The sequence below is a fragment of the Chiloscyllium plagiosum genome, chromosome 9, assembly GCF_004010195.1.
Source record: "Chiloscyllium plagiosum isolate BGI_BamShark_2017 chromosome 9, ASM401019v2, whole genome shotgun sequence".
NCBI classification, from domain to species: Eukaryota; Metazoa; Chordata; class Chondrichthyes; order Orectolobiformes; family Hemiscylliidae; genus Chiloscyllium; species Chiloscyllium plagiosum.
The window spans coordinates 29,061,006-29,074,140 of NC_057718.1; the positions used below are offsets into that span (position 1 = coordinate 29,061,006).

Sequence of the window (13,135 nt, forward strand, 5' to 3'; positions counted from 1 at the left end):
GCCTCCCTTGTCTGCTGGTTTGATAGTGAGGTTGGGGTTGGAACGGAGGGAGTGAAGGGCTGCATGTTCCGAGGGTGAGCGGTTGGAGTGGGTGAGAGGGGTGGAGAAGTTGAGGCGGTTAATGTCGTGGCGGTAAAATGTACTCCAGCATTTGTTACAGTCATACAGCATGGAATTGACCCTTCGGTCCAACCAGTCCATGCCAACTACTATCCCAAACAAAACTAATTCCATCTGCCTGCTCCTGACCCCTACCCCTCTGAACCTTTCCTATTCATGCATTTATCTAAGTGTCGAACCACCACATCCTCAGGAAGTTCATTCCACGTGCGAAGCACCCTCTAAAACAATTGCCCATTGTCTTTTTTAAATTCGCTCTCTTCTCACCTTAAAAATATGCCATCTAATCTTGAAATTACCCCATCCTAGGGAAAAGACACCTATAACCCTATCTGTAAGGTCACACCTCAACATCCAATGCTCCATTAAAAAAAGTTCCAGCTTTTCTTTATAATTCAAACCTTCCATATCCGGCAATATCCTAGCAAATTTCTCTGACCCCTCACAAGCGTAATAATATTTCTTACAGCAGGGTGACCAGAACTGGACACAGTACTCCGGAAGAGGTCTCACCAATGTCCTGTACAAACTCAATATTTCCTATATCTTGGCAGCCACCGCTCAAGAGACTACCAGTGAAGAAACTTAGTACCAAGTCAACTGAGCCAGCACTGCCTTCTCAAACTGTGACAAAAGTGCCTTTCACAACAAGACTTCCAGAAGTCAAAAGGTCCTGGTTCAAAGGGCCACTGTGTTGACCACCCTCTTCTGTTGAAGTGGAACTCTGGATGTCACACTAAGTCTTTCAAAGCATCCATCAGCAGTGCTGCTATCAAACTGTGGATATCGAATAGGAAGGCTACTGGATCAACAAGAGCATGCTCTATGAAGTTGTGCGTACCAGCATCGAAGCCTTGCTCCTAAAAGCCAACATGGATGGACGGGCCATTGCTACCTGATGCTGAAAAGTGCCGTCTGAGACAACTTTTCTTCTTCCAATTCTCTATTGGCCAATGTTTCAAGAACACCCAAAGGAAAAGATATAAGAGTACATTTAACGTTGCCCTAAAGTGCAGAGACATTGACATCACTGACCATGGAGGAGAAGGCTATCCACCACTTGGCATGTCACCTTAGGATCCATCGAGGCTCAAGCCACTACAAGGCTCAGCAACATGACCATGAGGTGGAGCAGCAGCAGCAGAAGAATGCTAATCTACAACAGCAATTTCCATATCCCCTTGTAAAAACTGAGCTCCCAGCACAGGGAAAGGAAACTTGCAGTCCCCAAAATTAGGCTCCTCAATCATTAAGAAAGACCTAGTCTGACAGGCATCATCTTTGATTTCAAGGCAATGTTGATGACGAACAATCTGGTTATCTGTTAGTTGGCTGCTTACCAGCCATTTTCTTTCAGATGTAGGAGGTTAAAAGTTCCAAACAGAATCAAAGAGGGGAGAAACTGAAGCAAGTAGGGGCAGCCTCTAATAGAAATGTAAATAAGCTTTGAAGCACAAACGTGGCAATCTGAAACAAAACTTGATAATTCAACAAACTCAAGTATTAAAACCAACAGATGAACCCCCGTAGATTTGGAATGCAGCAATTGTGCACTGTAATACTGTAAATAATATACATAATATTTGGTAAAGTGCTGTGTCTGAACCAAATTCATGTAAATAGTACCTCTTGTGAAATTGTATCACATGCTTCAATTTATAGTATCCTGCACAATTTGCCTTTTTCCACTTCAATGAATGTGCCAAAAGCTCACTTCCTGCATTATGCCTTAATGTTTTCATTACTGAAACATTTGGCTGCATGTTGTAGTAAAAATGGCAAAAATATCAGCCCTCACAATTAAGAAAAAGAGTGAATCAGACAGCAACTTCTAATGGCTGGCTGCAAATGCGCAATTAATCACAGGAAGTTGAAGTCTGAGTAGTTGTACTCTTCCAGAAATTTTGCTGTCCCAGTAATCACAGCAACAGAATTGCCATAAAACACATGAAATGTGAGACTGTTACTGTGGATCCATGTTAATAAATGTAACCAAAAAAAAAATAGGGCTTGTCCATTGCAGTGTAAGCATATTGTTAATTGCACAATAATTTTTCGTCCTCACTTAACCAACAGTTCTAGAATTAAAGAATAACTTTTACAAATGTGATCTTTTTTGGACATTTTAAAAAAAAAATATTTTATCTCATGTCTTGATCATGATTTCTGTTGGAAATGTGTGACAACCCTTACATTCAAACACATTTCAAAATTCACTGTACAGAAGCAGACATCCAGAACAAGTTCTTGATTGGGACACCAGGGCTCATTTTAAACTACAAATCTGTAACACAACGGGACCAATTGTACTCAGGCTGAGAGATTTTGCTTCTTAATTAAATTTTGATTCTAATATCACAAAGCTGGAAATTGGGCTATTTAAAATCAAAAGAAGAGAAATTCTCAGACATTGTTTCATTCTTTGTGGGATTCACTCTTATTTTACTTTATTAAACCTTTTCAAGTCACTTTATTCAACAATAAATGTTAAAGCAATTTCAGCTAGCTTAATATCCACTATAAGCATGTATAAATACCCAGCTGAAGTATATCAGAAAAGCTTTCAAGTGTCTTTTAAATATATAATAAAGAATTAATCATAAAATCTCTCACTCTCTTTACCTGCATCAGCCTCATGAAAATCAGGAAAACTGAGATGAACAGTGTTTCGCTTTTCAGTTGCCGCACCCTCAACCAAACTACTCCGAACAGTGCTCTGTTTTTCAGTCATACTGCTTTCTTTGTCACAATCACTACAAAAAAAAGTGGACAGATTTAATCACAGGGCAATAATGGAAATTGTTTTTTGTTTTTAAGCCTTGTCTTTCTAAGACTGATTACTGCTTTTCCTGATAGCTGCCAGTATCTTGCCCCCGTGACCATTCTTCACGTGAGTAACTGGATTCAATTCTGGAGGAGGAAGAGAGAATACCGCAAAAGAGCCTTGCACCAAATTCATTTATGTTCACCTGCTGGCTAAGTTTACTGGATAGCAATAGTTCACAATACTGCTTGCTAACTTTGCCTACTCCTAAGCTAGGCAATATCTGCTGAATAAATGCAAAGCAGGGATTGATCAGGAGTTTCACTTGCTATGAATGCCATGTAGTGCAGTTACTTGCCAAACCACCATGAAGCCAATTAACTCTAATTCAATAACTTTATTCAGTCACTACTCAACTGTTATTTCCTGCTTCCAAGTGGATGCATTGTTAATAACATGATCTATAAAGTGGGGAACAATACAACTGTCATTATTAAAGCTAATAAATATAGTATGATACACTTACACCTAACCTATATAAACACTGAGGCTACAAGAGCAGGTCAGATGCTGGAAATTCTACAACAAGTAAATTATATTCTAACTCCCCAAAGCCTGTTAACCAAAGATACAAGTGAAGAATATGATGGAACTCTCTCCCTTCGTAAATGCAGCTCTGACAAAGCTCAAGATGCTCAATACAATGTGATAACCTAACATTCTTTTGGGAAGGAAATCTGCTGTTTTTAACCAATCTGGCTTATTTGTAACTCAAATAATGCAGTTGACTCTTAACCACATATTGAAAATGGCGTGGCAAGCCAGTCAATTGAAGGGAAATTAGTGATGAGCAACAAATATTGGCTTTGCCAATGATGTCCACTTATCAAAGATGAAAGAACTCATCCAAGACAAAGCAGTCAGCTTGACTGGCACCCATTTATATTGTTCTCCAGCATCACCTCCTAGCTCTTAAACTCTATACCCCGACTAATAAAGACAAGTATCCTACATGCCTTCTTAATCACATTATCTACCTGTTTCACTACCTTAAGGGACTGGTAGATGTAAACAGAGATCCTTTGGTCCTTGGTGCTTCCCAGGGTCCAATTTGCTATGTCTCTCCTATTCACGTGCATCACTTCACACCTATTCGGACTGAATTGCATCTGACCAGCCCACCTGTATCCTCCTGTACTCTCAGGCTATCATCCTCACTATTTATCATCTTCGCCAATTTCATATCATCCATGAACTTACTGATCAATCCTCCTACACTCAACTCTAAATTCTTTATATATACCGTAAACTGATCCCTGCTGAACCCCAATGGACACAGGCTTCGAGAAACACCCCTCAATCATTATCCTCTGCTTCCTGCCACTTGGTCAATTCTGTTAACCAGTTTGCCAAATTTCCTTGACTCCCATGGGCTCCTACTTTTGTTATCAGTCTCCCAAGTGGAACCTTATCAAGAGCCTTGATGAAGTCCAAGTATACCATATCAAATGTATTGCCCTCATCTATCTACACACCTGGTTATGTCTTTGAAAAATTCCATCCAGTTGGGCAGGTATGACCTCCCTTTAACCAAAGGTATTTCTTGACTTTTCTTGATTAATCCCTGCCTCTCTAAGTGCAGATTAATTCTGTCTCAGTATTATTTCCAAAAGTTACCCCATAATGAAGGTTAGGTTGACTAGCCAATAATTTGCTGTTTCTCTTGCTCCCTTTTTGAATAATGGTACCACATTGGCTGTCACCCAATCCTCTGGCACCTCTCCTGCGGCCAGGGAGGAATTGAAAATTATTGCCATTTTTTCCCTTGCCTCACTCCACAGTTGGAGATACATTTCATGTGGCCCTGGAGATTTATCTACTTTTAAGGCTGTCAGACCACTCAGAACCTCCTCCATCTATGCTAACTTCTTTATGTTTATCAAAGCCATTCTCCCTGATTTCTATACCCACATTGTTGCTCTCACAAGTGAGTACTAAATATTCATATGTCCTCTGGACGCACAAATTACCACTGTGGTCCTTTATGGGCCCTGCTCTTTCTCTAATTACCTTTTATATCCTTATACAATATCTTAGGAGTTTCCTTTATTATTGCTACCATTATTCTTTCATGCTCCCTTTGTGCTCTCCTGATCTCGGAGTATCCCTTTGGACCTCTGGGGCTTCTCCTGTTTTGAGGCCCAGTCTTCTCAGACCTGCACTCAGTTTGCTTTGAGCATCAGCATCAGGACAAATGTTATGCTTCAGGGTGCCACTACACTGACAACTGTCAATATTGCAAGTGTAATACTGGAGGCTACTGATAGATTCATAATGATTATGGAGCAGAGAAACTATCACTTGGAGCCTGAAATCAACTCAAACCTCAAAAGCTACAGATGCTATGTCCAAGCTGAGTGCTTGAAACAGCAAAAAAAAAACTGACTTAAGACACATTTCATGTGGCCCTGGAGATTTATCTACTTTTAAGGCTGTCAGACCACTGCCTGGATCTACCAAGCCTGGATGTTCAATATTCTCATCTACAGTGGTGAGACCTGAACAATATACATTAGGCAAAAGAAAAAGCTGAATAGTGTCTTCCTTCACTGTCTCAGATGTATCTATAGCATATTTTGGATTCCACAAGTAGAGAAGTTTAAAAGCCTGTGCCTAAGTTAAAAATATTTTAAAAAGACAGTAACCTTTAGCAAATAAATATCTGTTACTGTCCCTGACATTGATAGAAGGTATCGGAAGGAACTGATGAGAAGACAGATAGTAAGATTCACAGTTTAAATTTGATAGCTATCCTTTTTATAGAGTCACAGCATGGAAATAGACCCTTCGTTCCATGCAGACCATGTGCCCAAACTAAACTGGCCCCACTTGCCTCCATTTGATCCATATCCCTCGAAACCTTTCCTGTTCATGTACTTAGCTAAATGCCTTTTAAAATACTTTAACTGTACCCACACCCACCACTTCCTTTGAAAGTTCATTCCACACACGAACCATTCCCTATGTAAAAAACTGCCCCCATGCCCTTTTTAAAACTTTCTCCTCTCACCTGAAAAATATGCCTTCCAGTTTTGAACTTCCTCACCGTGCAGAAAAGACCCTCGCCATTCATCTTATCTATGCCCCTCATGATTTTATAAACGTCTGAAGGTTACCCCTCAACCTCCTATGCTCCAATGAAAAATATCCCAGCCTATCCAGTCTCTCCTGATTCTAACCCTCCCATTCCCGGCGACATCCTAGTAAATCTTTTCTGAATCCTCTCTAATTCTCCTGGGAGCAGATGCGGCGGAGACGAAGGAATTGGGAGAATGGGATGGCGTTTTTACAGGGGGCGGGGTGGGAGGAGGTGTAGTCCTCTGATTCTAACCCTCCCATTCCCGGCAACATCCTAGTAAATCTTTTCTGAATCCTCTCTAATTTAATAATGTTCTTCTTATAGTAGGGTGACCAGAATTACACAGAGTACTCCAAAAGAAATCTAACCAATGTCCTGTACAACCTCAACATGACGTCCCAACGTATATACTCAAAGATCTGAACAATGAAGTCAAGCGTGCTAAACACTTCCTTAACAAACTGATCTGTGATGCAAATTTCAAAGAATTATATACCTAAATCCCAAGACCTCTCTGTTCTATACCCCCACCCAGGACACTACCCTGCCCTTGCTTGTTTTACCAAAATGCAAGACCTCTCATTTATCCAGATTAAACTCTATCTGCCATTTCTCAGCCTATTGACCCAACTGATCAAGATCATTTTGTAATCTTCCATAACCTTTTTCACTGTCATTTGCAAACTTACTAACAACGCCTCCTATATTCTCATCCAAATCGCTGACAAACAGAAGTGGAACCAATACCAATCCCTGTGGAACACTGGTGCTCACAGGCTTCCAGTCTGAAAAACCTAGTGCCACTACACTCTGTCTCTGCTGTAAAGCCAATTTTGTATCCGATTGGCAAGCTCTCCCTGAATCCCATGTGACCTAACATTACTAATTAGAATACAATATAGAATATCCTTTTATTGTCATGTGTATTCAATAAAAATACAATGAAAAGTGTATACTGTCGCTGCACACAGGTGCCATTCACATTAACTTAGAGAAACCAATTTCTTCCTTCTCTGCTGCTACAGCATACCGGGCACCCAACCCACACCGCTCCACTGCTAGGGTCCCACTCCACATGGAAGTGAGAATCTGGCTCTAAGCTTCACAGACTGACTGACTGTCTCTGCAGCTCCGCTGCCTCTGAAGACGATACAACTGCTCTGGAGCCCGAAGCATTCTCCTGCCGTAAAGCTCTCAAAATCAGATATGTTTGAGAAAAAAAATGTAAAGGAAGAAAAAAGAAAGCGAGAAAAATGCAGACGAAGCCCAGTCGCAGGAGCTCATATGGCACAAAACGTCCCAACCCAATGTAGTCCCACCTGCCAGCAACTGGCCCAAATCCCTCCAAACCCTTCCTATTCATATACCCATCCAAATGCCTTTTAAATGTTGCAATTGTACCAGCCTCCACCATTTCCTCTGGCAACTCATTCCATACACATACTACCCTCTGTGTGGAAAAGTTTCCCCTCAGGTCTCTTTTATATCTTTCCCCTCTCACCCTAAACCTATACCCTCTAGTTCTGGACTCCTCCACTCCAGGGAAAATGACTTTGTCTATTTATCCTATCCATGCCCCTCATGATTTTATAAACCTCTATAAGGTCACCCCTCAGCCTCCGACACTCCAGGGAAAACAAGCCCAGCCTATTCAACCTCTCCCTATAGCTCAAATCCTCCAACCCTGGCAACATCCTTGTAAATCTTTTCTGAACCCTTTCAACTTTCACAACATCGTCCAAGAGGAGAGAGGCCAGAACTGCACGCAATATTCTAAAAGTGGCCTAACAAATGTCCTGTACAGCCGCAACATGACCTCCAAACCCGTGTACTCAATACATTGACCAATAAAAAGGAAAACATACCAACCTCCTTCTTCACTATCCTATCTACCTGCGACTCCACTTTCTAGGATCTATGAACCTGCAAATCAAGATCTCTTTGTTCAGCAACACTCCCTACAACCTTACCATTAAGTGTATAAGTTCTGCTAAGATTTGCTTTCCCAAAATGTAGCAGCTCGCATTTATCTAAATTAAACTCCATCTGCCACTTCTCAGCCCATTGGCCCATCTGATCAAGATCCCGTTGTAATCCGAGGTAACCTTCTTTGCTGTGCATTACACCTCCAATTTTGGTGTCATCTGTAAACTTACTAACTATACCTCTTATGCTTGTGACACTCCATTGGTCACAAGCCTCCAGTCTGAAAAAAACATCTCTCCACCACCACCCTCTGTCTTCTACCTTTGAGCCAATTCTGTATCCAAATGGCTAGTTCTCCCTGTATTCCATGAGATCTAACCTTGCTAATCAGTCTCTCACGGGGAACGTTGTCGAACGCCTTACTGAAGTACATATTGATCACATCCACCGCTCTGCCCTCATCAATCCTCTTTGTTACTTCTTCAAACAACTCAATCAAGTTTGAGAGACATGATTTCCCATGCACAAAGCCATGTTGACTATCCCTAATCAGTCCTTGCCTTTTGAAATATATGTACATCCTGTCCCTCAGGATTTCCCCAACAATTAGCCCACCACAGATGTCAGGCTCACTGGTCTATAGTTCCCTGGCTTGTCCTTACCACCTTTCTTAAATAATGGCACCATGTTAGCTAACCTCCAGTCTTCCAGTACCTCATTTGTGACCATCAATGGTACAAATATGTCAGCAAAGGGGCCTAGCAATCACTTCCTTAGCTTCCCACAGAGTTCTAGGGACACTTGATCAGATCCTGGGGATTTATCCACCTTTATGCATTTCAAGATATCCAGCAATTCCTCCTCTGTAAGATGGACATATTTGAAGATGTCACCATCTATTTCCCTACATTTTATACATTCCATGTCCTTTTCCACAGTAAACACTGATGCAAAACACTTGTTTAGTATCACCCCCATCTCCTGCAGTTCCACACAAAGGCTGCCTTGCTGATCTTTGAGAGGCCCTATTCTCTCCCTAGCTCCCCTTTTATTCTTAATGTAGTTGTAAAAACCTTTTGGATTCTACTTAATTCTATTTGCCAAAGCTATCTCATGTCCCCTTTTTGCCCTCCTGATTTCCCTCTTAAGTATACTCCTACTTCCTTTATACTCTTCTAAGGAATCACTTGATCTATCTTGTCTATACTTTCTTTTTCTTAACCAAATCCTCAACGTCTTTAGTCATCCAGCATTCCCTACACCTACCAGTCTTTCCTTTCACCCTAATAGGAATATACTGTCTCCGGACTCCCGTTATCTCATTTCTTAAGGCTTCCCATTTTCCAGCCATTTCTTTACCTGCGAACATCTGCCCTCAGTCAGCTTTTGAAAGTTCTTGCCTAATACCGTCAAAATTAGCCTTCCGCCAATTTAGCATTTCAACTTTTAAATCGACCCATTACTATTTTAAAATTAATAGAATTATGGCCTCAAAGTGCTCCCCCACTGACAACTCAGTCACCTGCCCAGCCTTACTTCCCAAGAGTAGGTCAAGTTTTGCACTTTTCCTCGTCGGTACATCCACATATTGAATCAGAAAATTTTCTTGTACACTCTTAAAAATCCTCTTTATCTAAACTTTTAATACTACAGCAGTCCCAGTCAATGTTTAGAAAGTTAAAATCTCCTATCATAACCACACTATTATTCTTACAGATAACTGAGATCTCCTTACAAACTTGTTTCTCAATTTTCTGCTGACTATTAGGGGGTCAATAATATAATCCCAATAAGGTGATCATCCCGTTCTTATTTCTCAGTTCCACCCAAATAACTTCCCTGGATATATTTCCGGGAATATCCTCCCTCAGCACAGCTATAATGCTATCCCTTATCAAAAACGCCACTCCCCCTCCTCTCTTGCCTCCCTTTCTGTCCTTCCTGTAGCATTTGTATCCTGGAACATTAAGCTGCCAGTCCTGCCCATCCCTGAGCCATGTTTCTGTAATTGCTATGATATCCTAGTCCATGTTCCTAACCATGTCCTAAGTTCATCTGCCTTCCCTGTTAGGCCCCTTGCATTGAAATAAATGCAGTTTAATTGATCAGTTCTATTTTGTTCTCTGCTTTGTCCCTGCCTGCCCTGACTGTTTGACTCGCTTCTTTTATCAATTGTACCAGTCTCAGATTGATCTCTTTCCTCACTGTCTCCCCAGGTCCCACTCCCCCACCTTACTAGTTGAAATCCGCCTGAGCAGCTCTAGCAAATCATCTTGCCAGTGTATTAGTCCCCTTCCAATTTAGGTGCAATCCGTCCTTCTTGTACAGGTCATTTCTACCCAGAAGAGATTCCAATGATCCAAAAATGTGAATCCTTCTCCCATACACCAGATCCTCAGCCATGTATTCATCTGCTCTATCCTCCTTTTCCTATCCTCACTAGCTCGAAGCACTGGGAGTAATCCAGATATTATTACTCTTGAGGATCTCCTTTTAAAATTCCTGCCTAACTCTTTACATTCTCCCTTCGGAATCTCATTCTTTTCCCTTCCTAGGTTGTTGGTTCCAATGTGTACAATGATCCTTCTCCCTCTTGAGAACATTCTGCACCCTCTCTGAGGTATCCTTGATCCTGGCACCAGGGAGGCAACACACCATTCTGATTTTTCGCAGCTGCCCACAGAAACATCTGTCTGTGCTACAGAATAGAGAGACCCCCAACACAATTGATCTCTTGGAACCCGACGTACCTCTCATTGCGTTAGAGTCAGTCTCGATACCAGAAACTTGGCTGTTCATGCTACATTCCCCTGAGAATCTATCACCCCCTACATTTCCAAAACAGCATACTTGTTTGAAATGGGGATAGCTACAGAAGACTCCTGCACTAACTGCCTACTTCTCTACGTGACTGTATCTGCAACTTTTCTCCCTTCCTATAACTGCCATCCATCACACCCCTTGTTCTTGTAAATTCCTCATTGCCTCTGTCTCTCCAACTGATCCATTTGATCTGATAGGATTTGCAACCAACAGCATTTGATTAGATTAGATTAGATTAGATTACTTCAGTCAGTCGCCTGAGTCGGGAATTGAACCCGGGTCTCTGGCGCTGTGAGGCAGCAGTGCTAACCACTGTGCCACCGTGCCACCCGTGCAGGTTTCATCCTCAGTATCATGTGAATTCTCCTTAAACTCCCACATCCAACAAGAAGAGCATATCACTCGACGAAAGGCCATTTTTGCTTCTTCCAATCTATAGACCCAGAAAATAGCACTGTCTTATTCCCCTACAAAACACTGCTCCAGGCTCACTTAATACTTACGGCTTATATTTTTACGTTTAATCAAGAGACATATCTGCCATGGTCAACTGGCAAAATAGACTTGATGGGCCAAATGGCCTAAATCTGCTCCGACATCTTATGGTCTTAGTCACTTACAAATAGAAAATAGATTAAAATTATAGTGCAGGCCCGTAACAAAAACATTGCATTTTCATCTATGATATTTTATTTCATTCCCCTCACCCCACTATTAGAGCAAACCTCCTGTTCACTTAAAGAAATATGGGTATTTAATACAAATCATTCCAGGAAGAGAGATTCAATGCTCCTGCACACATCAACATCCTACAAATAACAGTGATCTTTGAAAAGTTTATTAACTGGAAAATCTCACTTGCTTTCTCTCCAAATACACTGCCTGACCTGCAGAGTTCTTTTTTCCACTACTTTCTGTTTTCATTTCAGATTTCCAGCATTGAAGATAATTTGTTTTTCATGTGTTAAGTACATAGCTGCACTGTCTGTGTCATTTAAGTACCAGATTGAATGGCTGCTGAGAGAAAGTGAGGACTGCAGATGCTGGAGATCAGAGCTTAAAAATGTGTTGCTGGAAAAGCGCAGCAGGTCAGGCAGCATCAAAGGAACAGGTGAATCAACGTTTCGGGCATAAGCCCTTCTTCAGGAATCTTCAGAAACATCTGTCTGTGCCACAGAATAGAGAGACCCCCAACACAATTGATCTCTTGGAACCTGACGTACCTCTCATTGCGTTAGAGTCAGTCTCGAAACGTCGATTCTCCTGTTTCTTTGATGCTGCCTGACCTGCTGCGCTTTTCCAGCAACACATTTTCAAGCTCTGAATGGCTGCTGACCTGCATACTCTATTTCACAACATATTTTAACAGAATGCTTTGTGTACAAAGTATTGTAATACATTTACAAACCATGTTATAATCTAGTAATTGAAGCAAAATCAATTTTAATGAAAAGACATCAGAGGTATAACTTTAATATGGAGTATTGGTAACAAGACCTACCTGAACTGTGCAGTGTGGGTTGTCTGCCACAAATTCAACATATTTCTGCAGGTTTCAAGAGCTTCCTCTGGTCCTGTATGAACTGCTTCAAGTTTGACTTTAGTGAAAAATAAACTAGAGAGAAAGAGCGAGACAAAGAGAGAAAGTCAAAGAAAAGTATGGAATTTTTAAATCGAATGTATCATCACCAACCATGTTTTTGTAATCAACCAAAGTCTGGGAGAACAGAAAAATACTGGAGACATATTTTTCCTTTTAAATTATGTCCAAGCAGAAAGAGGTGATACAGTGAGTTAGGTGCTGTCTATCTTTCAGAACAGAGTTCAAATCCTGCTCAAACTGCCATAATAAAATTCCCCTCTTTTATTTGCAAAATGATTGGACAAGGCATGAGCATACAGCTTCAAGTCATTAGCATCACACACAGCTTTATTCATTTAGATTATCTCATGATATCCCAAATTTTAGCCTAACCAAGACAAGTAACTCCTGGTTGAGATTGCAGTGATTCCTGTGTGAAATGTAATAATAGTCCATAGAATTAACACAACACATGCGCACACAAATGAATATCTCATTTAAACAAAGTATCACAACAGATATCAGGTCAAGAAAGTGTCAAAACATTTTAATCTGTACATAGTAAGCTGGAAAAGGTTTTTTTCACAAGATTGGAATACCCAAAGTTTGTGCGAAGATTTGTAGCTCGGGTGCTTGTTGCTGTGGTTCTGTTCGCCGAGCTGGAAGTTTTTGTTGCAAACGTTTCGTCCCCTGGCTAGGCGACATCATCAGTGCTTGGGAGCCTCCTGCGAAGCCCTTCTTTGATGTTTCCTCCGGTGTTTATAGTGGTCTGTCCCTGCCG

At 41.2% G+C, this 13,135-nt stretch overlaps 1 protein-coding gene across 7 annotated transcripts in view; it reads right to left on the reverse strand.

Moving 5' to 3' along the window:
- Positions 1 to 13,135, reverse strand: part of LOC122552723 (tetratricopeptide repeat protein 7A-like) — a 421,938-nt gene that overhangs the window by 167,186 nt on the left and 241,617 nt on the right. For all 7 annotated transcript variants that reach the window (XR_006312460.1, XR_006312459.1, XM_043695624.1 and 4 more), the window contains 2 exons: positions 12,274 to 12,387; positions 2,743 to 2,873 (listed from right to left, as the gene is read on the reverse strand). Coding sequence is in view for 5 of the 7 variants with exons in the window: in XM_043695624.1 (XP_043551559.1) it covers positions 2,743 to 2,873; positions 12,274 to 12,387 (245 nt within the window). In the remaining 2 variants the exon portion in view is untranslated. The remainder of the gene's footprint in view (positions 1 to 2,742; positions 2,874 to 12,273; positions 12,388 to 13,135) is intronic.